This window comes from Hippopotamus amphibius, chromosome 2 (genome assembly GCF_030028045.1).
Source record: "Hippopotamus amphibius kiboko isolate mHipAmp2 chromosome 2, mHipAmp2.hap2, whole genome shotgun sequence".
In the NCBI taxonomy this organism is placed as follows: Eukaryota; Metazoa; Chordata; class Mammalia; order Artiodactyla; family Hippopotamidae; genus Hippopotamus; species Hippopotamus amphibius.
The window spans coordinates 69,397-96,498 of NC_080187.1; the positions used below are offsets into that span (position 1 = coordinate 69,397).

Consider the following 27,102-nt stretch of genomic DNA (forward strand, 5'->3'; position numbering starts at 1 on the left):
CATCCTCGTGAGTGCAAAATGGTATCTCATTGTGGTTTTTATTTGTATATCCTTAATGACCAAGGCTGTCGAATGTCTTTACGTGCTTGTTGGCTGGCCAGCTGAATATCTTCTATTCTGATTCTTTGTCAATTTTTATATGGTTGTTTCTCTTTTCTGTTGTTGCGTTGTAGGATTTCTTTATATATTTTGCATATTAACCCCGTATAAAATACTGTCTCCCATTCCTTCTATTGTATTTTCATATTTTTATAATGTTCTTTAATGCACAAAAGTTTTAAATTTTCAGTAGTTCAATTTATCTGTTTTTTCTTTTCTTGCTCATGATTATGGTGTCAAATCTAAGAGTCCTTTGCCAAATCTGAGGTCATGAAGATTGGCTCATTATGTTGTCTTCTAAAAGTTTTATAGTTTTAGTTCTTACACTTAGGTTTATAATCAATTTTGAGTTATTTTTTGTATATTGAGTGCGGTCAGGGTCCAACTTCATTTTTTTGCATGTGAATATCCAGTTAGCTCCTCACCATTTGTTAGAGAAACTGTTCTTTCCATATTGAATGGTCTTGGCATCCTTGTCAAAAATCAATTGGCAGACTTCCCTGGTGGCGCAGTGGTTAAGAATCGCCTGCCAATGCAGGGGCCACGGGTTCAAGCCCTGGTCCAGGAAGATCCTACATGCTGCGGAGCAACTAAGCCTGAGCACCACAACCACTGAGCCTGTGCTTTAGAGCCTCCGAGCCACAACTATTGAGCCTTCATGCCACAACTACTGAAGCCCACGTGCCTAGATCCTGTGCTCCACAACAAGAGAAGCCACTGCAACGAGAAGCCCATGCACTACAATGAAGAGTAGCCTCCGCTCACTGCAACTAGAGAAAGCCCACACGCAGCAACGAAGACCCAACACAGCCAGAAATAAATAAATAAGAAAATAAATAAATATAAATAAGTAAATTTTTAGAAAAATCAATTGGCCACAGATGTTTGGGTTTACTTCCAGACTCCCAATCCTATTCCATTGCTCTATGTATTTATCCTGAGGCCAGCACCCCATTGTCCCCTACCCTCGGGCTTTATTAAGATGGAATTGACAAAACTGCAAGATTTGTAAAGTGTACTTCATGGTGATTTGATATACATATACATTGTGAAAGGATTCCCGCCATCTATATTAAATAACACATCTATCAACTCACATGTTTATCTTTTTGTGATAGAACATTTAAGTTCTACTCTCTTAGCAAATTTCAATTATATAATACAGTGTTAAAAACTATACTAACCATGTTTTACATCAGATACTCAGACTTTGTTTATACAGCTGAAAGTCTGTACCCTTTTATCAAGCTCTCCTTATTTCCCCAACCCTCAGCCCCCAGCAACTTTTCTACTCTCTTTCTATGATTTTGACTTCTTTTAAAAAAGATTCCACATATAAGTGATACTACGCACTTATTCTGTCTTTCTCTGTCTGGCTTATTTCATCTAGCATAACGCCCTCAAGGTCTACCCATGTTGTCACAAATTGCAGGATTTCCTTTTCATGGTTGAATAATATTCAATTGTGTGTGTGTGTGGCTAGGACTTCCATCACAATGTTGAAAACAAGTGATGAAATTGGGCATCTTTATCTTATTCCTGATATTTGGGACAGAGCTTTTAGCCTTTCACCATTGAGTGTGATGTTAGCTGTAAGTTTTTCATAAAAGCCCTTTATCGTGTTAAGGAAGTTTCCTTCTATCTCATGTTTACTAATTGTTTTTATTCATAAAAGGGTGTTGAATCTTGTCAAATGCTTTTTCTGAATCTATTGAGATGCTCATGTGTTTTTTTCCTCATCACATCGACTGAGTTTCATATGTTGAGCCATCCTTGTATTCCTGGGATAAATCCCATTTGTTCATGGTAGATAATCCTTTTAATGTGTTCTTGCAATTAGTTTGTTAATATCTTGTTCAAGATTTTTACATGTATATATTCTTAAGGAATATTGATCTGTAGTTTTCTCTTCTTGTGGCATGTCTGCCTGGCTTTGGTATCAGAGCGATGCTGGCATCACAGAATGTGCTAGCAAGGGTTCCCTCCTCTTTCACTTTTTGGAAGAGTCTGAGTAGAATTTAATTCTTTTAACACCATTTTTACTGTAGTAAAGTATACATAGCAAAACCCAATTTAATCATTTTGAACTATACAGATCAGTGGTATTACGTACATTCACACTGTTTATAATCATCACCACTATCTACCTACAGAACGTTTTTTATCTTTCCAGACTGAAACTCCATACCCATTAAACATTAACTCCCCATTTCCCTCATCCCTTGCAAACACCATTCTACTTTCTGTCTCCATGAATTTGACTACCCTAGATACCTCATATAAATGGGATCATAGTTTTTTTCCTTTTGTGACTGGTTTATTTCACTTAGCATAATGTCTTCAAGGTTCATTCATATTGTAGCGTGTGTCAGAATTGCTTTCCTTTTTAAATCTAGATAACATTCCTTTGTATGTTCTTATCACATTTTACTTATCCAGTCATCTGTGGGGGAACACTGTGGTTGCTTTTACCTTTCGGCTATTGTGAATAATGCTATGAACATATGTGTACAAATATTTATGTGAATCTTGCTTTCGATGCTTTTGGGTGTATGTCCAGAAGTAGAATTGCTGAATCATACCATAATTCTACATTTAATTTTTTAAGGACCCACCATACTGTTTTCCATGGTGGCTGTACCATTTTATGTTTCCACCTGCAGTGCACAAGGGTGCCAATTTCTCCACATCCTCACCAACACTTGTTATTTTGTTTGTTTTGTTTATATTTTTGTTTTTTTCAAATAGCAATGCTAATAGGTATGAAGTGGTATCTCATGGGTTTTAATTTGCATTTCCCTAATGATTACTGATGTCAGGAATCTTTTCATGCATTTATTGGCCATTTGTATATTTTCTTTAGAGAAATGTCTCTTTAACTACTTTGTACATTTTTATACGGTTGTCTTTTTTTTTTTTATTTTTTATTTTTTTATTTTTTTTTTTTTTTGGGGGTACACCAGGTTCAATCAACTGTTTTTATACACATATCCCCATATTCCCTCCCTTCCTTGACGCCCCCCCCTCGAGTCCCCCCCACCCTCCCTGTCCCAGTCCTCTAAGGCATCTTCCATCCTCGAGTTGGACTCCCTTTGTTATACAACAACTTCCCACTGACTATTTTACAGTTGGTAGTATATATATGTCTGTGCTACTCTCTCGCTTCTTCTCAGTTTCCCCTTCACCCCCCGCCCCCTCCCATACCTCGAGTTCTCCAGTCCATTCTCTGTATCTGCTTCCTTGTTCTTGTCACTGAGTTCATCAGTACCATTTTTAGATTGGTTGTCTTTTTGTTGTTGAGTTGTAAGAGTTCTTTGTATATTTTGGATATTAACCTCTTATCATATATATAATTTGCAAAACTTTTCTCCCATTCTTTGGGTTGACTTTTCACTTTGTATGACAGTGTCCTTTGATGCATAAAAGTTTTAAATTTTGAGTAGTCCAATTTTTCATTTTTCCTTTTCTTGCTCATGATTATGGTGTCAAATCTAAGAAATCGCTGCAAAATCTGAGGTCATGAATATGGACTCCCTATGTTTTCTTCTAAGAGTTTTATAGTTAAAGCTCTTGTATTTAAGTCTTTGATCAATTTTGAGCTGATTTATTTCCTCCTTCCTTCCTTCCTTTCTTTCCTCTTTCTCTTTCTTTTTTCTTTTTTTGAATGTGCCCTGCACTCTGTGGCATGTGGGATCTTAGTTTCCTGACTGGGGAATCAAACTTGTGCCCCTTGCAGTGGAAGTGCAGAGTCTTAAACACTGGACCACCAAGGAAGCCCCGAGCTAATTTTTTTTTGGGTGGGCCAAAAGGTTCGTTTGGTTTTTTCTGTAAGATGGCTCCAGTAGCACATAGTTGCCTTTAACTTCATTCAAAACAATTTTGTTAGATTGTATGTTACAGCTGTCATATCAGTATGCATTTAAAACAAGACATCAAAATTGGTGAATTTTTGTGTAGCCATTTTAATACTGAAGTTGGAAGAAAAAAGCAACGTTTTTGACATATTATGCTTTATTATTTCAAGAAAGGTTAAAAATGCAACTGAAACACACAAAAAGATTTGTGCAGTGTATGGAGAAGGTGCTGTGGCTGACTGAACATGTCACAAGTGGTTTGTGAAGTTTTGTGCTGGAGATTTCTCACTGGATGATGCTCCACGGTCGGGTAGACCAGTTGAAGTTGATAGCGATCAAATTGAAACAATAATTGAGAACAATCAACATTACACCAAGCAGGAGACAGCCGACATACTCAAAATACCCACATAAAGTGCTGAAAGTCATTTGCACCAGCTTGGTTCTATGAATCACTTTGATGTTTGGGTTCCACATAAGTTATGTGAAGAAAACTTTCTTGACCATATTTTCGCATGAGATTCTCTACTGAAACACAATGAAAACATTCCATTTTTAAAACAAATTGTGATGGGCAATGAAAAGTGGATACTGTACAATAATGTGGAATGGAAGAGATTGGGGGGGCAAGCAAAATGAACCACCACCAACCACACCAAAGGCCGGTCTTCATCCAAAGAAGGTGATGTGTATATGGTGGGATTGGAAGGGAGTCCTCTATTATGAGCTCCTTTTGGAAAACCAAACAATTAATTCCAACGGGTATGATCCCACTTAGACCAACTGAAAGCAGCACTCTACGAAAAGCGTCCAGAAATAGTCAACAGAAAACGCATAATCTTCCATCAGGATAACACAAGACCACATATTTCTTTGACGACCAGGCAAAAAGTGTTACAGCTTGTTTCGGAAATTCTGATTCATCCGCTGTATTTACCAGATGTTGCACCTTCGGATTTCCGTTTATTTTGGTCTTTACAAAATTCTCTTAATGGAAAAAATTTCAATTCCCTGAAAGACTGTAAAAGGCACCTGGAACAGTCCTTTGCTCAAAAAGATAAAAAGTTTTAGGAAGACAGAATTATGCAGAAGGTAGTGGAACAAAAGGGTGAATACATTGTTCAATAAAGTTCTTGGTGAAAATGAAAAATATGTCTTTTACTTTTACGTAAAAAACCGAAGGCACTTTTTGGCCCACCCAATATACATGGTGTAAAGTAAGGGTCCAACTTCTTCTTCCTCTTTTTTTTTTTTTTTTTTTTTCATGTGGATATCCAGTTTTCCCAGCACTATTGGTTGAAAAGTCTGTTTTGTCCTCATTAAGTAGTTTTGGCAGTCTTATCAAAAATCTCTTGACCAGGCATGTGAGGATGTATTTCTGGGCTCTATTCTATTCCATCAGCCTATGTGTTTGTGTTTCTGCCAGAATAATACTGTTTTGATTACTGAAACTTTGATGTAAATTTTTAAATCATAAAACATGAGACCTCCTACCTTGTTCTTAGTGGAGACTTTTTGCATTTAAGAAAGATTTTCTTTTAAGTATAGTTGATTTACAATGTTAAGTGTACAGCAAAGTTCATACATGTATGTATACATTCTTTATCAGATTCTTTTCCATTACAGGTTATTACAAGATATTGAATATAGTTCCCTAAGCTATACAGTAGGTCTTTGTTGTTTATCTATTTTACATAGAGTAGTGTGTGTATGTTAATCCCAAATTCCCAATTTATCCCTCCCCCTCCTTTCCCCTTTGGTAATCATAAGTTTGTCTTCTATGTCTGTGAGTCTATATCTGTTTTGTAAATAAGTTCATTCATATCATTTTTTAAAGATTCCACATATAAGTGACATCCTATATCTGTCTTTATCTGACTTACTTCACTTAGTGTGATCATCTCTAGGTCCATCCATGTTGCTGAAAATGGCTTTATTTCATTCTTTTTTATGGCTGAGTAGTATTCCTGTGTGTGTGTGTGTGTGTGTGTGTGTGTGTGTGTGTGTGTGTGCACGTGACCGCACATGTGCGTGTACACACCACATCTTCTTTAACCATTCATCCGTCGATGGACATTTAAGTTGCTTCATTGCCTTGGCTACTATGAGTGAACACTGGGGTGCATTTATCTTTTCGAATTATGTGCAGGAGTGGGATTTCTGGATCATACGGTAACTCTATTTTCAGTCTTTTAAGGAACCTCCATACTGCTCTCCATAGTGGATGCACCAATTTACATTCCCACCAACAGTATAGGAAGGTTCCCTTTTCTCCACACCCTTTCCAGCATTTATTACTTGTAGACTTTTAAATGATGGCCATTCTAAATGGTGTGAGGTGATATCGCCTCACAGTTTGATTTGCATTTCTCTAATAATGAGCAATGTTGAGCATCTCCTCATGTGCCTGTTGGCCATCCGTATGTCTTCTTTGGAGAAATGTCTATTTAGGTCTTCTGCCCAGTTTTTGATTGCTTTTTGTTTTTTGTTGTTGTTGTTGTTGTTTTATTGAGCTGTACAAACTGTTTGCATATTTTGGAAATTAAGCTCTTGTCAGTCACATCATTTGCAAACATTTTCCCCTATTTCGTAGGTTGACTTTTCGTTTTGTTTATGGTTTCTTATGATGTGCAAATTTTTTTAAGTTTAATTAGGCCCCATTTGTTTAACTTTGCTTTTGTTTCCATTACTCCAGGAGATGTATCCAAAGAAATATTGCTGCAATCTATGTCAAAAGTGTTCTGCCTATGTTTTCCTCTAGGAGTTTTATCGTATCTGGTCTTACATTTAGGTCTTATTCATTTTGAGTTTATTTTTGTATTTTGTTAGAGAATGTTCTAATTTTATTCCTTTATGTGTAGCTGTCCAGTTTTCCCAGTACCACTTATTGAAGGGACTGTCTTTTTTCCACTGAACATTATTGCCTCTTTTGTCATAGATTAATTGACCATAGGTGTATGGGTTTATTTCTGGGCTTTCTATTCTGTTCCATTGATCTATGTGTCTGTTTCTGTGCCATCACCATACTGTCTTGATGACTATAGCTCTGTAGTATAGTCTGAAGTCAGGGATCATGATTCCTCCAGCTCTATTCTTCTTTCCCAAGATCATTTTGGCTATTCAGGGTCTTTTGTTTTCCATACAAATTTAAAGATTTTTTTGTTCCAGTTCTGTGAAAAATGCCACTGGGAATTTGATACAAGTTGCAGTGAACCTGTAGATTGCCTTGGATAATATGGTCATTATTGACTTGGATAGTATGGTCATTTTAACAATATTAATTCTTCCAATCCGAGAACATGGTACATCCTTCCATCTGTTTGTGTGGTCTTCAATTTCTTTCATCAGCATCTTATAGTTTTCAGAGTACATGCTTTGCCACCTTAGGTAGGTTTATTCCTAGGCATTTCTTTCCTTTTGATGCAATGGTAAATGGGATTGTTTCCTTAATTTTTCTTTCTGATATTTTGTTGTTAGTGTACAGAAATGCAACAGATTTATGTATATTAATTTTGTATCCTGCAACTTTATTGAATTCATTGATGGGATCTAGTAGTTTTCTGGTACTGCCTTTAGGATATTCTATGTCTAATATCCTGTTATCTGCAAACAGTGACAGTTTTACTTCTTCCTTTCCAATTTGATTACTTTTATTTCTTTTTCTTCTCTGATTGCTATGGCTAAGAGTTCCAAAACTATGTTGAATAAAAGTGGCAAGAGTGGGTATCCTTGTCTTGTTCCTGATTTTGAGGGAATGCTTTCAGCTTTCCACCATTGGGTATGATGTTAGCTGTGGGTTTATCATATATGGCCTTTATTATTTTGAGGCAGGTTCCCTCTATGCCCACTTTCTGTAGAGTGTTCATCATAAACAGATGTTGAATTTTATTGAAACCTTTTTCTGCATCTCTTGAGGTAATCACATGGTTTTTAATTCTTCAACTTATTAATGTGGTCTATCACATGGATTGATTTGGGAATACTGAAAAATCCTTGCATCCCTGGGATAAAATCTCACTTGATCATGGTATATAATTCTTTTAATGTACTTTTGGATTTCATTTGCTCCTACCATGTTCTTTTTCAAAAACAAAAATATTTTTTTTGGTTATTAGTAGACCCTTGAGATTCCATATGAATTTTGGTTGGATTTTTCTATTTCTGTAAAAAATTTAAACCATTAGTTTTGATAAGGATTGCACTGAATCTGCAGGTCACTTTGGATAGTACTGACATCTTAACAATATTAGATCTTCCAATCCCTGGACATGGGGTGTCTTTTCATTTAATTATGTTTTCTTTAACTTTTTTCAACAATGGTTTGTAATTTTCAGTGTACAAGTCTTTCACCTCTTTGGTTAAGTTTATTCCTAAGATTTTGATTCTTTTTTATTTTTTGATGCTATTGTAAATGGAATTGTTTTCTTAATTTCTTTCTCAGATTGTTCACTGTTAATGTATAGAATGTATCTGATTTTTGTGTGTTGATTTTGTATCCTGTAACTGCTGAATTCATTTACTAGTTCTGACAGGTTTTGGTGGCATATTTAGAGCTTTCTGCACACAAGATCATGTCATCTGCAAAAAAAAAAAAAAAATCATACTTCCTCCCTTCTAATGTAGATGCCTTTTATTTCTTTTTCTTGACTAATTGCTTTGGCTAGGACTTTCAGTTCTATATCAGATAGAAGTGGTGAAATCAGGCATCCCTGCCTTGTTCCTTATCTTAGAGGAAAACCTTTGAGTTTTTCATCATTGAGAACGATGTTAGCTACGGGTTTTTGATATATGGCTTTTATTGTATCGAGGTAGTTTCCTTCTATTCTTATTTACTGAGTGCTTTATCAAAAAAAAAAGGAGGTTGAAGTTTTTCAAATGCTTTCTCTATATCAGCTGAGATGATTATGTATTTTTTCCCCTTCATTCTGTTACTGTGGTGTGTTACACTGATTTTCATATGTCGAATGAACTTGCATTCCAGAACTAAATCCCACTTGGTCATGGTGTATAATCCTTTTAACATGCTGTTAAATTTAGTTTGCTAATATCTTGTTAAGGATTTTTACATCAATATTCACGGGAGTATTGGTCTGAAGTTTTCTTTTCTAGTATTGTGCTGGGTTTTGGTATCAAGGTAATGCTGACCTCATAAAATGACTTTGAAAGTGTTTCCTCTTCATTTCTGGGGGGGAGTTTGAGAAAGATTGGGGTTATTTTTTTAAATGTTTGGCAGAATTCACCAAGGTAGCCATCTGGTCCTGGACTTTATTTTGTTTCGTGGTTTTGGATTGGTGATTCAAATTCCTTACTATAATAGGTTTATTACTATAATGGGTTTACTATTCCCTCTTGAGTAAGTTATGGTAATTTGTTTCTAGGAATCTGTCCATTTCAACAGCTTGGGTTCTAAACACAGACTAATATCTCTAACTGTCCATTTCTTCACTGTGATAATAATAATATCAATCTCAAGATTGTTACAAAGACTGAAAAGAAGTATTCAGGGGACTCTGACCAAAACCTGACTCGGTAATTGTAAGCAATCTCATTTCCTATTATCCCTCAAAGCCCCTCTACTCCAATCAAGGTGACTGAATCCCAACCTAACTTAACCCTGACACCCATCCCCATAACAATTCCATTTTTCTCACCGTCACTGCACAAACCAGACCCAAGGACTTCAGAGTATGAGTTCCCTGGCTGATCCACACCTGATAGGTGGGGCCAGCAGGGCTATGCTTCCAGCTCACATCCCTTCTCTGCTTCAGTCAAGGAAAAGGCACGAGTGCCATCCAAGAGCTGGGATGGGGGTGCGTAGGAACGAGACACATAGAACAGTGGCCACCAAATACCCACTTCTCTGGAGAAGAGTAACAGCTAAATCCAAGCGATGCCTCAACTCATTTTGAACATGTCCAGGGAGTGTTGGTCCTGTGGATGGTGTGGCATCATGAATGTGGCTTTCTATGGAACCTTATTTCTGCAGCCAGAGTACAGTGAAGCCAACCTGGTGGGCTCAACCTTGCATACATGGATTGGTTGACTCTTGCAGCACCAGATGTCTTTGAACTTCACAGAGACCAATGTCCCCACTACCTACAAGACAGTGACTCTCCAGAAAGCCTTCCTTCCCCACTTCCCACAGTGGACCTTCTGAGGTATCAGGGAATGACCCCAGCATGCAAATTCTCTCCTTGGTTTCTGGGAAGTAGTGAAACACCATTCCATAGATTTTTCTGTATTTTTCTAAGAACACGCAAGCTCATCTGTCTCAAATGCACACCTTTCCCAGCTACCCCAACCTTCTACTGTACCTTCCAAAACTCAAAGTCCACCATCAACAGAAATTCTTATATCTTCATCTTACCCAAACACTCTCCATTTCTGACTGCTCTAGGTAAAACACTGATACCCCCTTCCATCCTCTTAAGAAAAACACCTGCTGTTTAATGTTCATGATCTACCAACCATCCCCTCTGCTTCCTGGGAAATCTGGCACCTGACTTGCTGTTTTTGTCTCCACATTTACTCTCATCACCATTCTTATTGCTGTTGACATCCACAGAGATGGGTCAACTATTGCCTGATTTCTGATCCTTGACTACCAATGAACATTACCATTACCACCTCCAAAGTCTTAACTGCAGATATCTCACTCTCCGCCCACACTTCCGGTTCACTTCATCTAATACTCGTGTCCTATGGGGACCTCTGATCCAGTGGCCCTGCCCCCTCCTCCCTCCTGTCCCCAGGCCTGATCCCACATCCAGCACGAACATCATACTCTTACACACATCGTTTTCTCCCTCCTTATATTTGTCTGGAAAAATCCCAAATCTGAATAATACTCTTTGCTACGCATGGTGCCAGGTAGTGAATATGGCCTGTGAAAAGCACAAACTGTGCTGGCTGGTCCTGTTTGAAAGTTATGACTGTAAATCTGAAACGTCCGTTCAGCACTGCCCACTGTTGAGAGGAGCTGTCCACTCTTGCTATGCCTGTTGCTTCTTATTATCTCTTGAACCTGCTGCAGTAAGGCTTTGATCCAAACATGCCAAAGAAACTGTTCTTGTAAAGGGCACCCATGGCCTCTACCTTTCCACAGCCAATGAACAATTCTCAGTCATCATTTTACTTTACCTCCCAACGATATTTCACATGGTTGATGATTCCCTCCCAGTAGAGAAACTTTCTTCCTTTGGTTTTTAGGGGACTGCCCTCTCCTGATTCTCACCTGCCTCACTGCTCCTTCTCAACTTCTGGATCCCATGCTCCTTTCTGTCTCCTAAATGCCCCCAGGGCTGAATCTTCAGCCCTCTTCTCAAACCACACTCTCCCTATGTTGGTGCTCCTCGAATTTAGCACACACAGAATCACGCAGGGAGCTTGTAACAACTCAGGTTCCTGTGTCCCTCTCCCAGAGATCCTGATACAGTAAGTCTTGCAAGGAGCCCAGGAATCTGCATTTCTAACAAGTGCTCAGGCGATGTGTAAGCCGTGGGTCTCTGGACCACACAGGGACCTAGAGGGCACCATCCAGCCTGATAGATACACCAAACACCAATGACAACGAATTCATATCTTCAGCCCAGAGGCCCCAACATGTCTCTATCCCCTCCCTCCCTAATCCCACGTCTGCGGCTCCCCAGCCTCTCCACCTTGGCGGAAGAACCATTCACTCCATCACTCCAGCAAACCCCAGAATGCAGCTTTCTTTCCTCTTTTTCTCTTATGCCCATGTTCAATCATCAGTCGTATCGGCTCTACATGTACAATGCAGCCCAAGTCCACACAACTTCCTTCATACCCACCTTCTCCAATCATCACGTCCAATTATCTCCTGCCCACTGACAGCCTTTCCTGACCAGAAGCCAGAGCGAGGCTTTAAGATATCAAGATATCACTGCTCATCGTCTCCCAGAGGCTTCTGCTGACTTGTAAGAAAATCCACACCCTGGAACCTGGCCCACGGACGCCTCCAACCTGACCCCACAAGTTTCTGTAGCTCATGGGCCACCGGCAGGCTGCTGGAGTGCTGTTGCTTCATATCTTATCACTGTGGTACAAGTCCTTCTACAACTGCCCCATGGAAACCTAAAACCCCTTCCGCCGAAGTAAAGGCAGGCCCACAGGAGCTCATTACTGAGTGGGTCCCTTCCGGATTCATGAGGTCCTCATCTCTGAGGAAACAAGGACCATCAAAATGGAATCAGCTTCCGTGTAACATGGATCAAAATCAGGAACCAGCAAGGGAGTAGGTGGACCCAAGGTGGTCAGAGACAGGCAGATGCAGGCGAAGGGATGGGCACAGTGTCCAGCACTCACCAGAAAGGAGCAGAGGAAGATGAAGGAGACAAAGTAGAAGTAGGCGAAGTCGCTCCCACACTCGGTGGCGTTGGCGAGCTCATCGCAGGCCTGGCTGCTGAGGCAGGACAGCATGATCTCGTGCCAGGCCTCCCCCGTGGCGCTCCTGAGAAGAGGGCAGAGCGTGAGGCCTGGGAAGGAAGGCCCAGGACCGGGCCTGGGAGGCAGCCCGGGAATTCAAGAGAGCTGGGTTCCTTCCCACAGCGATCTTGCACATGTGTAAGGTCTGGGTAACAGATGCTGCTTCTTAAAAAGAAAGCTCTGGCATCCGCTTTCCAGGCCGATCGTAACTGGGAAAGCACTAGTTATGGGGAAGCATCCACGGCCGCAGACGTCCGCACCACGGTGAGCTCCGCTCCACGGACGCTGCTCTCCTCCCCAGCACGTGCCACCCAGTCTTTCTGGATTCAGGACACAGTGACTCCACCAGGCCAAAGATGTGGGAGTCATCCTTGCCTCCCTTTCTCACCACGTCTTGATCATCAGCTCATCCACCTTCAAAAACAGCCAGACTCTTAACAGCCACAGCTCCCTGGGCTGAGCAACAATCACTCCTGAGCTGCTGCAGCAGCTTCTCAGCTGGATGCGTACTCCCTGGCCCAGCAGCCCAGCGGATCAGATCAATGACCCCCTCAGTGACCCCCTCACTCCCTGCAAAAGTTAAAATCCACATGACCGCCCACAGCCCTGAGGATCTGTGGCCTGCCCTTTCCCTGACCTCACCCCCATCATGGTCCCCTCTCACTCCACTCCAGCCACCCCAGCTTTTACTCTTTCTCAAACACGTCAAGAACACCTTCACCCTGAGCAGCTACTACAGAGGCCCCTCCTGCATGCACTTTTGCTCTCGCGCATGAGGCCAGCACCGGGGGCCAGATGTGCACCAGACTTGCAGATGGGCCAGAGGCCTGGGTCCCCACTGTGCCCCTGTGTGGTCAACCCCAGGCAGAAGCTGGGCCCACTCCCTACTGACAATGGCCCGTTCAGCCTGTGCCAGGCCTGAATGATGAAGCTGCCCACGTGTGACACCAAGATGAGGAAAGACATTACCTGGGGAAAGTGTAAGCCTAAGGATGCCTGTTCATCTGATGCAAAGAACAAGTCAGAAAACTCTTTCCAGGCAGCTCAGTGACGCAAGCCTGGTCTGAGCGCACCCTCCACGTAAAGAAGAAGTCCCGTGTCACCAAAACGCATCTGCATAGCGTCCACTGTGCTGGGTGTCTCCAAGGGCGGGCCTGGCAGCAGCCCACCCGATGCACTTACAAAAGTGGACACAAGCAATGCAACCTCAGGAAAGGGCCCAAGGCAGCGTGGGCTGTGGGGAACCCTCCACCACAAATCACTACAAAGAGCTCTTTTCTCCCCTCCTAGGGTCATGGTAAATGAGGCAGACATACTCAGCCCTCCAGCCTCTGCCCTCAAGTGCACTCTCAAGGCCACGGGTGTCCACGCCTGCGCGCAGCGGCTCGGGAGCGGTCCCGCACACACCTTCACAGGGAGGCCGGTGCTCCTCCAGGCCCTGCCTGCCGCTCCCCTCGGCTACACCCCGGGGCATCGGGAACAGCAGCTCCCTGAGCGACGGAGGCAGGTGGAGGTGCACTCAGACCGGCCCTTCCGGCCGCTTGGGTTCCCCGGGTCACTGAGCAGCTACACACCGTCGACAGCAGCTCTCCACCCCCCTGCTTCTCCTGATCCCACAGACCCCCGGAATCACTAAGGCGAGGAGATGGCAGGCGTGGGGCTGGCACAACAAGAAAGCCCCTTTGGACACCTTCTGTCCTCCCAGACCTCTCGGGCTGCAGCCCCGCTGGAGGCCTTCGGCTGCCTCCTGAGAGCAGAGACAAGGCGAAGGAGGTCAGCCTGGCCCGGGGCTCTCAGGCTGACCTCCTCAGGGGCTTCCCTTCAGACTGTCCTCAAGCCTAGGAGCCTTTAGGAAAGAACCAGCAGAAAGAGAGGAGAAACTGGAAAGGCCCACTGCGGAGAAGCCAGGTGCCCAGGGCTGGGGGATGGCCCCATCCTGAACGAAGGAGCCTTTGAGCCCGGACCCACCTCCCCACAACACACCTGAACAGCAGCATTAAGGCTTGTAAAAACGTCCGAAAGTTGTTGTGCCGGTTGATGCTGGTGTCGTCGTCCAGGGCAATGTTTCCAAACACCTGAAACGCAGAAGAGGGCTGCAGACCGACGCTGCTGGGCCTCCCGCTGCGGCCGGGCAGGCGACGGTGCGTGTGCACGTGAGGACCCACGCGTGACAGGACGCGGCCCTTGGCCAGAGAACCCCGACAGAGGCCACCACCACTGCTGCTGGGGCCGGAGGGCCAGAGCTTCCAGCTCCAGCAGTCTGTGCATTCCCAGGGCAGGAAAAACCTCTGCAGAGGCAAATGTACCCTTGCCCCACAGCCCAGCGTGCGCTGGCTCTGGCTCTGAGCCTGTCCAGGGATCTACTAGCACGACTCGTAAAAGGGAGACCCAGAGCTACGTTTCGGTGGGCTCTGCTAAACAGAAGAAGGGAAGCGTTTTAAAATTCATTCTCTCATCAATGACTCCAAAGCAGTAATTATACTGATATTCCGACAGGTCACTTGAAAGTTTCTTTTTACACTTCTGTGCAAACGTCACAGGGGGCTTTCTTTCCATTTTCATTTCTTTCTTTCAGGGTTAGAAATGCAAATGAGTCCCTAACTCTAAGTAACTTACAATCTGGAATCCAGCTGGCAATGTACGAATTATCACATATCCATCAAAAATAAACATCAGTGACATACGTTTTGTATGTCCACAGACCAAAGCAAGAAAAAAACATATTTGGTCTGAACATCAGACCTCAGCAAATTTTAAGCAAGAGAACTTTTCAATCCCTTAAAATAGAGTTTAAAAATCAGTTGTCAGCTACCCTTTAAAACACTGTCTCCTCTCACTGTACCATTTGAGTTCATCTCCCATCCCTACTCTCCTGGAAAGCAGCCAGATGCCAAAGGTTCATAACTGGGACACTGCTTTGTACCTTTTAACCAGTTTCTCAAATAGCTGACAAAGTGTTCTTTGGCAAAATAAAGATAAAATAAAGCTAATTCTGACCAGGACAGAGACCTGGCATGATCCTGTCGACTTTTTCCTTCAATCCTATCATCTCTGTAAAGGACCAGGAAGCCTGTCCTTTAGAAGTGCTACGGGGCGATGAGAATGGCCAGCTGCTGCGCTGCAGGCTGCCTGGCACCATGCGGATGTGCTCCACACTCTGCCACCGTGGGGGCCCAGCACCCAGGCCCTCACACCCACCAGCGCCCTAACACCGCCCAGCAGGATGCCACGCGAGAGCAGGGCCGCACGCCTGCCCGCGAAGGGTGGCACTGCCGGGCCTCAGCCCAGCACAGCCTTTCCGGGGATGGACCTCACACGGTGCTCAGAACGGCACTGGCTCGAAGCAACGTTGCTACGCGCCAAGGCCATGGACACCCACCTGCATCCCGATGATGGCGTAGATGAAGAACAGCATGGCGATGAGCAGGCACACGTAGGGCAGGGCCTGCAGAGACACGGGGGGCCGGCTCAGCTCCGGGAGGGCCGCCCGCCCCATTCCCTGCGCCTCATCTGCAGGGTGGCCGGGGGCCGGGTCCCCGGGACCACACAGGGCCCAGCGGACTGCAGACCCAACCCACGGACCACCAAGCCCCTTCACCAAGTGACCGTCAGTTTCTTCATCTACAGATCGAGTCATAAAAGCCACCTCAGCCCTCTGTGAGCATCAACAAGATGCTACGGTACCATTCACGTGCTATACCCAGAACAGGCAAATTCAGAGAGACTAAAAGCAGGCTTGAGGCCGCCAGGGGCTGGAGGCGGGGGGAACAGAGAATTACTACTTAGTGAGCGTGGGCTTTCCTTTCGTGGTGATGAAATGATCTGAAAGTAGATGGCGGTAATGATTACACAACATTGTGAATGTATGAAATGCAAAAAGCAAACAAAAAAACAACAAACAAAAACCAAAAAAACTGAGTGTCCTTAGAAACTATCGCAGGCCAGCAGGGCCCACGGGAGGCGTGGGCACCCGCCTGGCCCTCCCAAGGGGGGCCCTCTGGCGGCAACAGCAGAAGCCCCCGAGCCTGCACGATGGGGGAGGGGCCCGGCTGCGCCGGCCTCACCTTGAAGGACTGGACGAAGGTCCAGAGCAGGATGCGGATGGTGTAGCCCTGGCGCAGCAGCTTGATGAGCCGGGCGGCGCGGAAGAGCCGGAGGAAGCTGAGGTTGATGAAGTTGTTCTGCAAGGAAGAGAGACTGCGCTCTGACCTTCGGAGACCGCCTCCCATGGGCGCAGGGCAGCCACGCCCCACCCACCTCCCCACGTCGCTGCGTCCAGAAGAACAGCGGGTGAAGAGAGAGACTGAAACGAAAAGTCACCGCTTCACAGTCTAAGCAGCAATCAGCCACCAGAAAACCTTCCAAAAGGAAAGCTGTCATCGCAAACCACTTCTCATGCAGCAGATCAGAGAAACTCCCTCCACAGGGAGGGACAGAGAAGAGTCCTGTGAAGCAGCTCCCCGCTGCCGGGTGGAACGGAAGGTTGCCTGTGGCCAGGCCTCCAACACTGACTGCCTCTCGCAGGACACAGCCGAGCAGCCCAGGGGCCGGGCAGCTGCCTCTCCTGAGGCTGAGTGGCCACGCCCTTGTCTCCCACATGGCCAGCAAGGTCCCTGCCTGCCCAGGGCCCAGCAGAGGGGCAGACACTTCCTCTGTGGCTGGACCGGTGCCTGCAGACAAGTCACCACGGGAGGTGTAGGTGGTGTCAGTCCTGCTGCTCACGCCAGGGAAGCCACCTCTGCAGCCCACAAACCAGTGTCTGCTGCAGGGAACCCGGGACATCTCGCACTGCTCCCTCACCCACAGGGCTTGAAATCAAGCACAGGATAAACCAAGAATCTCTGGACCCCACAGATGAACTGGGAGTAAGACTTCCACCCCGGCCCAGGGGCACCTGAATTCTTGGCACAGCCCTTTTGGGGGTCCGGCCAGACAGGGGTGCTGGTGGGCCCAGGTGGCTTCCTGCCCTGTCTGCTTAGAGACCAGGTGCCCACACGCAGCCTGAGGGCAGCTTCCTCACACTTTGCTGTTTTAAAATATGCGAGCAGCTCAGGCTAGACACGCTGTGTTGCCAGTCAGTGGTCCACAGAGAAGAGAGCGCAGGTGCTGAGAGAGGTGGCGGCAGCGGGAGGCGCGTGCAGGAGGGGGCGGAGCCTGGGCAGAGCCGCGTCCTCACTCCAGGGCTGCCCGCCTGGCGTCCGCGGAGAGATGGGCCTCACTCCACCCCTCACCTGCCTGTGTCAGGGGCTGGCTTCTCTGCTTCCCACCGGGGACTCTAGACTGTCTCTGCTGGTCTGACTTACAGCTACCCTGCGGGACGGCGGGAGGGGCCGCTGGCAGGCACAAGGAGGCATGACTGCGGTCCGACCCGGAGGGTGCACTGCTTCGCCTGCAGCTCCCGCAGCAGCTCGTGCTGGGGAAAGAGCAGCTCAGGGGCAGACGAGGTGGAGGAGACACACCCACCCTCTGCATCAAACCCCCCACAGGCCCTCAGGAGGAGGGGCGCAGGGACAGAAGGGGGACTGTCTGCAGTGCCAGGGAACCCCCTGTACAAGACAACAGAGCACAGCAGCAGGAGGGACTGCCTCCCACCTTGAAATCACCTGTGCAGGTGGGTCTGGAGGGACCCGTGCCAAAGCAAGGTGGCACAGGCAAGGTTTCCTGAAAATACTGGGGGGAAACACAGGCTTCTGGGAAGAAAGATGGGACGGATGCCAGAGTGGGCAGGGAGACGCGGCTCACTCAAGTCACTGGATGCAGGGCTCAGCCAGCCACTTACTGCTTTCCGTTGAGACCCAGGTCTCACCCCTCCTCCCAGGCTTCTTCCTCTGGGCTCCAGTGGGCATGGAGGAGAGGGTGGGGTTGCTGACAGACAGCCTTAGAAAGTCGCGAGGGTGGAGGGTGACGGTGGCCACAGACGCTGCAAGCACAGTGTGACGGGCTGAGCGCGCCACGGCTGCACCCAGGCTGCAAGCTGCCAGACACCATGCGGACTGCGTGCGGGACAGCGGGGGCAGCAAGCACACGGCGGCCTCCCCTGGCTGAGCACGGTCACGCCTGGCTCCGGCCAACCCCCTGGAGGTGGAGGCAAGCTGCCCCGTCCCCACAGAGTCCATGGTTTCTGCTGCACCCACAAACAGCCACACCTGCTTCCAAGCCAGGTCCCTCCTTAGTGCCCCTGCGTCTGAGCCAGGAGAGGTCAGCGTCACATCCCTCAACGTGGCAGCTGATGTACACCGAGGGGACACTGGTCCCCAGCAGCACTGAGCGCCAGCTTCCTCCTCCACACGAGGGAGGCGTTAGGACATCATGCCCGGGGCGAAGAATCCTCGAGAAAAGGAACTTAAAGTGCACCGAGCTCTGAAATGCCAGCCACAGAGGCAAACGGACCCCAGGCCGCGGCTCACATCTCCTGCGTCTGAGTGCATCACTGCTTCTGGTCAGAGTCGCAGCACAACGAGGGGCTCCCCCTCAGACGGTGCACACGTGCCGGGAGGGCCGCACACGTGCCGGGGATGAGGTGCAGCAGTGGCTGGAACAAGCTGCTCTCCTACTCAGCTTTGTTTTCAAGGGGACTGACGATGCACGGGACAGAGAGACAGAGAAAAAGGAGAGAAAGCCCGCCGGCCCCACAGGCGCACGGCACGCTGGGCGGTGACGTGAAGGCAGAGGCGGGCGCGGAGGGGGCTGGACGGGAAGGGCTGAGCAGGGGCCTGGTGACAGGAGCAGAGCCTGTGCCAAAGACATGGCCTGGTATTTCTGTAGCCCAACAGCTTTTTCTCAAAACTCAAGCTTTTTTGCTCTGATTATGAAACGCTTTATCACAAACATTCACTTTCTGTGGCAGGAATCTCAAGTATCTGCTGCTCTGCGTGAACTTCCAGTTGCGGCCTCGGCCCGGCCTGCTCCCAGCATCTCTGCTCTCCCCTCAGGTATTCCTGAGGACCCGCAAGGAGGCCCCATCCACACCACCTGCACGGGCTCCACACACGCTCGCTGACCAGGCACACACGCACAAACGGTGAAGGCCCAGCCCTCTGCTGCCTCCTGGGGCAGAGCCCCTCTTTCCACTCAGTCCGGCCGATCCCCCCGGCCCGACGCCCCCCGGCCAGGCCCCCAGGGAAGGTCTGCCCAGGAAGGACCCTACAGGAGGCCTTGTCAGAGGCCGCTGGGCAGAGCCAAGCCCGCTTGACCTGCTGGCCAATGGAGACAGAGCAGAAGGGAGAAGACTGTGCAGCAGGAACCATGGACTCTACGGGGATCAGGCCCAAACTCACGTCCTGCGGAACCTCCCCAGTTCTGAGCCAGTGTCGACACTCAGCTGCCTCTCACTCAGAAGCCCCTACCTCCGCTCTTGGCCCAAGGCCAGGTCCTGTAAGCAAATGGTCCCTGGGGGCCCCTCAGAAGCCCCCGCTGGACCCCAGACGCCAGGGACAGTGCATGAGAGGCAGGGGGGCGGGTGCAGCCGGGCTCTGACCGCAGGGGGGCCGCGGCGAGGGGTGACAGGAAGCAGAAGGGAGGGGAGCAGAGCAAGCCAAGCAAGCAGTTTTAAGAACTGTTTAAAGTCATGAAACCAACCGTCTCCTATATGTGATGTTTTCATGGATGGATATTTGCGTGTTATTTACAAATTGGGATGTTTGAGCAGCAGGCGCGCAACATACAGACGGAGACATGGTTTTCGCATTGTATGTTGGTTGGGTGGCGTGAGTCAGCAGGTAGGTTAAGGTAAGTCAAGAACAGAAACAGAAAACAAAAGAGAAAATGAGTCATCAACACAAGCAAAAACTCAAACTCTGAACACTTCACTGGAAATTTTTAGGATTTTGGTCAACTTTGCATAGTTTGCTTAAAACGCACCAAATCAAAACACACTTGAAATCTGTAGGTTATGCACACAGGGGCGTCATTTGCATTTCTGTTTGTAATGCAAATCCAAAGATGACTCACAGACACTTATTTTTTTATTTCCAGGCAAAGAAATCAATGTCAGTTTTATGCTTGCTTGGAGGGCTTTCTCTCTGTGACCCTGGTAAAGACTATTGCTCTACGCTGATTTTTAAGTTGGGGGTGGGAACTGACACTCATTTTTGCCTAAGGAAAAAAAAGTACATCCACAAAGTAACATGTGAAGTGACTACAAATGGAGAAAGAAAAAAGACACCAAAATCCACAGGATGGCTTCCTTTCATCCTTCCTCCTCCAGGCAGAACAGGGTGAAGACTGCCCTCTGGAACCACTAGCGGCCAGGGCAGCGGAGCTTTCAGACCAAGTGGCTTCTCAGCCCTCCCGCCAGCCCTGCTGGGCAACCAGGATTGATGGTGGCTGCCCCGGAGGGCTTGTTGGGATTAAGGTCTCAAACATCTGCACGCTGCCCTCCCTCGCGTTCCTAGCAGCTGAGGGGCCTTTCTGCGGGGAGGTGGCCCTGGGAGACAGCGTGTCTGCCACAGCCGCTGGGCATCCCTGCTGCCCTCCTGTGGGTGCCCTCCAAGCCATCGCTCCTCTGCCCAGGGGCACACACATGCCCAAACCCCCAGGGCTACGTCCCTGCAGTTGGGAGCCCAGTGTCTGGACCCTTTATCTGGGGGAACAGAGATCCCCGTGTCCCAGGAGGTGGAGCTCCTGTCAGAAACCACACTGGGGAACTATTGCTGGGTGAGAAGCACACAGTGAAGGGACAGAACCCGGGCAGTGTTGCAAGGCCAGCAGCTGGTGGAACGAACACCTTGTTTTTTGGTTAAAATGGCAGCTTTCAGCTCTTTGCCTGGATTATTCCGATCATTAACTTCTCAAAACCACGAAACACCTCACGTAAACAAACACATGTAAGCATATGTACACATACGTATTTTAAATAAAGGTAATAAAATAGCTATATGCTCATCATCCAGCTTAAAACACAGAATGTCACCATTACTTTGGAAGACCTTCCTGTCTCTCTCTCTCCCCTGAATGCAGTAACTACCCTTAATTCTTGTTAATAATTGCTCTCCTTCACTGTTTTACCTGAAATGCATTCTACTCGCCTGTTCTTGACTCTGTGATGGGATTAGACTGTACGTACCCCTCTTGGGCTCAGGCAAACCTGTGCTCTGACTCTGAGCAGACACCGATTTTGAGACGCATCCTCTTGGTAAGGATGTCATCCACTGTGTCAACAGACCACTTCTGCTGCTGCTGCAAATGCTGCCATGAACATCAGTGCAAAAACGCCTCCAGGTTCATCTGCCCAGGCACCTGGGAGGGTGCAGGTACGCACACGCCCCACCTGAGCCGACGGACACCCAGAAGCAGCGCCCACGTCCTTGCCCACAGCTTGAGAAAGCGGTGGCATCTTAGCACTGTTTCGCTTTGTATTTCTCTGATTACAAGTAAGGTTGAGCATCTTTCTGTGGCCACGTGTGTTTTCTACCCTATAAGATGCCCAACCGTACCTTCCGCTCACAGAAGGGCTTTGCACATTCCGGACGCTAACCTCCACTGGGAGCCCAGAAGGCCTCTGCCCACCAGCCTTGGTCACCACGTGTTGGCCTCACGCTCTTCTCCCCTGTGGATCTCATCCCGCCTCACCTTAAGGGCTCACGATTCCGAGCCTCGTGTCACTGGCCTGCGTCTCCTCCGGCTGCCCTCCTCCCAGCGGGATGACTCCAGAGAGGACAGCAGGACTGAACTCCAACATGGACAAAGTGCAGCCGGACTGTCCTCAGCAAACCTGTCCCTCACCATTTTCTGCCTTTCAATGAATGACAATCCACTTCTCCAAGTGCTCAGATGAAAAAGTTCAATGCCATCCTTGCCTCATCTCTCACAGCCACATCTGACCCATCTGCAGCTCTACTTTGAACTGACGCCCAGAATTCGACAATGTCTCCCCGCGTCCCAGCTCCCAGCTCCTCTCCTCACTCACAGCAGGGATGCTCGGCCGCGCACACATCCCCCAAGGCCCAAAACCCAGCTGTCAGCCCTTACATCTTCATTCCTGAGAGCTCTCCCAGGCCCTAAAGTTAATAAAGGCTGGACTGTTGAAGAAACAATTCTCTGGCCCCCTCTCCCCAGCAGCCTTCAACCTGTGGCCGACAGGGGCAGAAGGGACTACCCTGGGACAGCAACGGTGGCTGACTCAACAGCACCTCTCGTGGGCCGCCTGCCGCCGCCCGCCCCCCACCCCCCACCCCCACCCCCACTTGCCTCCTATTGAAGGACTTACACCACGTTCTTGCCTCAGGGTCTGTTTCTGGGGGAACCCGGCTAAGACAGCCCTGCCTGCTCTCGCTGCCTCCGCCTGTGCCCTGCACAGTATGCTCAACAGCGCTGCCAGGCGCGTGGCCTGAAAAGCCAGATCGGGTCACTCCTCTTCACAAAACCCTCCACATCCTCCCATCTCACTCAGGAAAAAAGCTAAGGTTTACTGACTGCAAGGCCTCCCCTTGCAGCGCCCACCCCTCCCTCACCGGCGGGGGCCTTCTGCATGCGCTCTCAGCCGCTCCCCCTCCCCGCAAGCCCAGACTTCCTGACCTGCAGTCACTGTCTCGGTGACACACAATCGAAGCCTCCCAGTGTGTCACACACCCTCTGCTATGCCTTCTCCCCGGTCACTCTCTAACACCGTGTGTCTTTCCCACTAGAATGAGTGAGGATTTTCATCTTCTGTCCCAGCACTTAGAATAGTGCTAAGCACACGACAGGTACTGCATAAATATTTTAAAATGTATAAGTAAAGGAAGGTGACGCAAATATCCTTTCCCTGCTCGTGGATTGGCCTTCCTCCTTTTGCTGAACAGAAACTTTATTTTATACAACTTTTTTCCCAGTCACAGCTGCTTTATATATATTTTGCTTAACAAATCAGTCCCTATTTCAAGGTCTTAAAAATAATCTCTTGTATTTTCTTCTAAGAGTTTTTAAAATTTTATCTCTTTAAGTCTTTTCATTATTTGCAGTATTTTTGTGAATGGTATGAACCAACATCCAATTCCCCTTTTTCCCTATACTGGTCATCAGTGACGCCCACCGCACAATCACACAGCAAGCTTCCACATACACGTGAGTTTGATTCCAGGCTCTGGAGCGACTCCTGTGCTAACACCACACAGTCTAAAATGCTAGAGTTTTCTAGGAAGTCTCCTCACTGGCAGGAGCAGCCTTCCTCCCACAGCACCCCAGGAGCACCTTCTTCTTCTTCTTAAGTATCTTGGCTGTTTGGGAGACTTTGCTCTATCTTATAAATTTTAGAAGCAACTTGTCAAATTCCAAAACAAAGAGACAAAAAACAAAAAGAAAAACAAAATAATTAATTGGTATTTTTATTGAAGTTGCATTGAATCTAGAGATCAATTGGGAGAAACTGTCATCTCTACGACACTGTCACTACTTATTACCTAACATGATATATAACTCCATCTATCTTTCAATAAAGTTTAGTAACTTTCCACAGAGAGACCGTGCACACAGACCTCGTTAGGTTTCCTGTCAGGATTGTGGATGTTGTAACGAAATGCAGTAAACTTACCTGAGCAGTCTCACGTTTAATTAGTTTTAGATTATTCTAGGTTTTACCCATAGATGACTCGTACTCACGAGCCACGTGCTGCCGGCCCAGCAACAACCCAGTACACAACGGAAGTGCTACAGGCGGGGCCACACCGGAGTGAGCCCAGGGGCACAGCCCCGCCCCCACACCCCTCACCACGGCGGCACCGCTGTCTCTTCCACAGCTCCCCCCCCCCACGCACCAAGGGACGATCCCGGGAGCAAAATCTCAAACCTGGTTATTGAGGGGTCGGCGTAACATATTGGCGCCGGCCTCACCAGAGCCCCAGGCGGGTCGGCCTGAGAGACAGTGCCCGCTCCACCACAGAGAGCATGTGTGTGCGTGTGTGCATCTGTGTGTGCACGTGTGTGTGTGCGTGTGTGGGCGCGTGTCCGTGTGTGTGTGCATGTGTGCATGTCTCCATGCACATGTGTGCAGGTGCGTGTGTACGCACATGTGTGCGCGTGTGTGCGTGTGTGCAGGAAGAAGTTGCCCGAGGTAAGGATCACAGGGCCCAAGGCCCAGGCTACAGCTTGGTTGGGCCTCTGGAGGGAAGGAGGTTTGGGGCAGAGACAACCGCTAGACTTGGGAATGGGCACCACGTGCAGGTCTACGGATCACACGCTCTCACACGTCCACCCCGGACACCCATGGCTCTAAGGGCACTAAAAGCCCACATGGCTCAGGCTATGTGGACGGCAGGCGTCAGCAAGCCTCTGTCCTCCCAGCCCGTGCACACACGGCAGACCCACGACAGCAGTGACGGTGCCGGCAGAGGAAGGCTGTGCCCAGCGAGACTGATCCAGCTGTGGCCACTTCCGAACACCGGCCCACGGTGAGCAGAGGCCACCTCTAGGCCTTTACAGGGAACCACACTTGGAGCTGTCACCCAGCCACTTGGTGGAAAGCTGCCTACCTGAGAGCCTTTCACCTGGAGACAGCAGTGTCTTAACGGTGATCCCTCGTATCTTGGGTGCAGGCCTGCCTCTGCTGATGCACTAGCGTCAGAGGTTTACTGACTGGGGATTCCACATGCCACCAACTCAGAGCAAGTGGAGGAAGAGCACACACTGGCCAGGGTGTGAAGGGCAGAGCTGCCGCCGCACAGGGATAGGGAGAAGTCTGTCTGGAAATCAAGGGGCTCCCAGGGCCTTTCAGGGGCTCCTGGCACCAGTCTGAACTGTGCCTGGACCATCACAGCAGCCAAAGCCCCACAGGGTACAGCAAGCAGGGCCTGGGCCTCACAGCATGGAGGGCTGGGTCCCCTGGCACGACCAGCAGCCAGAGCAGCAGAGGGCTGGGCACAGGTGAGGGGACCCTGGAGATGACGCAGCCCCCCAGCACGGCAGCAGGTGCCCTGCTCCTCCCATCAGCCCTCTCCTTCCAGAGGCTGTGACCAGCACCATCCTGAAGACAGTGACGAGACCTGACGGGAGGTATGGATGCAGCCCGGGGGGAGCCGGGGCTGCGAGCAGACGCCCCCGCCCTGCACCCCCGTCTCCTCGCCTGCCCTCAGGGCACTCGGGTGTCTGGGAACCGACAGCCCAGGCGCCGCCTTTAGCCGAGCACGGGTGGGCACAGAGATGAGAACCCTGCAGCTCTGAGGTGTGACCCACGCCGTGTCCAGAGCCCCTGGGGGACGAACCGACGCACCTGCCGCGCGGCTGGACCGTCGGTACCTCGGGTTGTTCTCTCCCCACCCACCTCCCTAAACCTCTCTCCACGCGTTCCGCCCCAGAACACATCCTAACAAATAACTTTTACAAGAACCCGCACCTCTGTGTCTGTTCCTAGAGAACTCAACCTAAGAAAAACAGACGTGGTTTTTGCCATTTAATTCTAACCTAGCACGCTGTGCTTAAAGAAAACTGCTTTATGACTCAGACTCTTTCAAATGTGTTGAGACAAGTCCATGTGCTCGCCCTCAGTCAGTTTTTAGATATAATCCAGGTATTTTAGTAAGAATGAGAATCTCCAGCATGTATACACATACACACATGTATATGCAAAACAAAATTGATATTTTAAAATATTCTAAATTCTTATTGGTTTTAGTTTGCATCTTTCTGGCACCAGTTGTTAGATGCACACGTGTCAGACACATACAAATTTAGACGATCCTTATCTTCCTGGTTACTTGTTACCCTGGAGCTCCCAGGTGACTCTCAGGCCACCAGCCTGGAGGACCTTCTGGGAACCAATTTCTTATCCAAGAAAACGCATCTGCCAAGAGGATACCCAACCCCCAAATGCATCCCCACATTCGCCTCTGGAGAGGAACTTCCATCGCCAGAGCTCATGGGGAGCCCTGCTCCAGAGGAGGGGCTGACCCCGCCAGGGCCTGGAGGCTCCATGAGGGAGCAGGTCTGGAAGGAAACCACTTGGGGCCCTGCAGGGGGCGGGAGATGCTACTTACCGCAATCTCTGTTACTAAAATATCAGTAATACTTCCCAACACAGTGACAAAGTCAAAGACGTTCCAGGCATCTCTGAAATAGTTCTGGAGAGAAAGAAGGGCCGTCAGTGCCGGGGCAGGTGAGGGCTGTGCCAGCAAGGAGCTGCGGGAGGGGCCTCCAGTCAAGAAGACGGCGCGTGGACGCAGGCGCCGCCTCAGGTGGGAGCACAAGCCCACGGTGCAGAGGGAAGGAGCCCCTCCGGAGTGGGGTGGGGCTGTGGTGGGGGCAGGACTCGGCAGCCCCCTCCCCGGGCCCCTGCAGGGTCCCCTGCGTTCTGGGGGTTCAGGGAATCCTCAGCGCCACACTGTGAGCCCGAGGGTCCCCTCACAGAGGGGGCCGGAGCGCAGACACCACAGGCCGGGACGGTCGGAGGCACGCACCAGCACCCCGAAGGCGATGACCTTGAGCGCGCACTCCATGGAGAACATGGACGTGAACACGACGTTCAGACACTTCAGCATCAGCTCATACTCGTAGGGCGCGTCGTAGAACTGCCCGGGGGAGGGGAGCCGTTGGCCACAGGCTCAGCCGCCCTGAGGCGCCCCGCGGGGCCCCGTGACGGCCTCCTGGGAGGACACAGCGGGCAGACACACCCGCGGCTCGGGGACCCCCCTCCCCGCTCCCTCAGCGTCTCTCAGAACCTTCTCACGCCCTCAGCCCACGGGGGACCGGGGGGCCGGGGCGGCGCAGGCACCCCATGCGGACCCGCACGCGGGCC

The 27,102-nt window shown here is 48.8% G+C and overlaps 1 protein-coding gene across 2 annotated transcripts in view; it reads right to left on the bottom strand.

Annotated features, from left to right (window-relative positions):
• Positions 1–27,102, bottom strand: part of CACNA1B (calcium voltage-gated channel subunit alpha1 B) — a 201,545-nt gene that overhangs the window by 22,858 nt on the left and 151,585 nt on the right. For both annotated transcript variants that reach the window (XM_057721006.1, XM_057721007.1), the window contains exons 30-36: positions 26,765–26,875; positions 26,345–26,428; positions 19,977–19,982; positions 16,463–16,579; positions 15,778–15,843; positions 14,382–14,473; positions 12,279–12,423 (exon numbers count right to left, since the gene is read on the bottom strand). In XM_057721006.1, the coding sequence (XP_057576989.1) occupies positions 12,279–12,423; positions 14,382–14,473; positions 15,778–15,843; positions 16,463–16,579; positions 19,977–19,982; positions 26,345–26,428; positions 26,765–26,875 (621 nt within the window). The remainder of the gene's footprint in view (positions 1–12,278; positions 12,424–14,381; positions 14,474–15,777; positions 15,844–16,462; positions 16,580–19,976; positions 19,983–26,344; positions 26,429–26,764; positions 26,876–27,102) is intronic.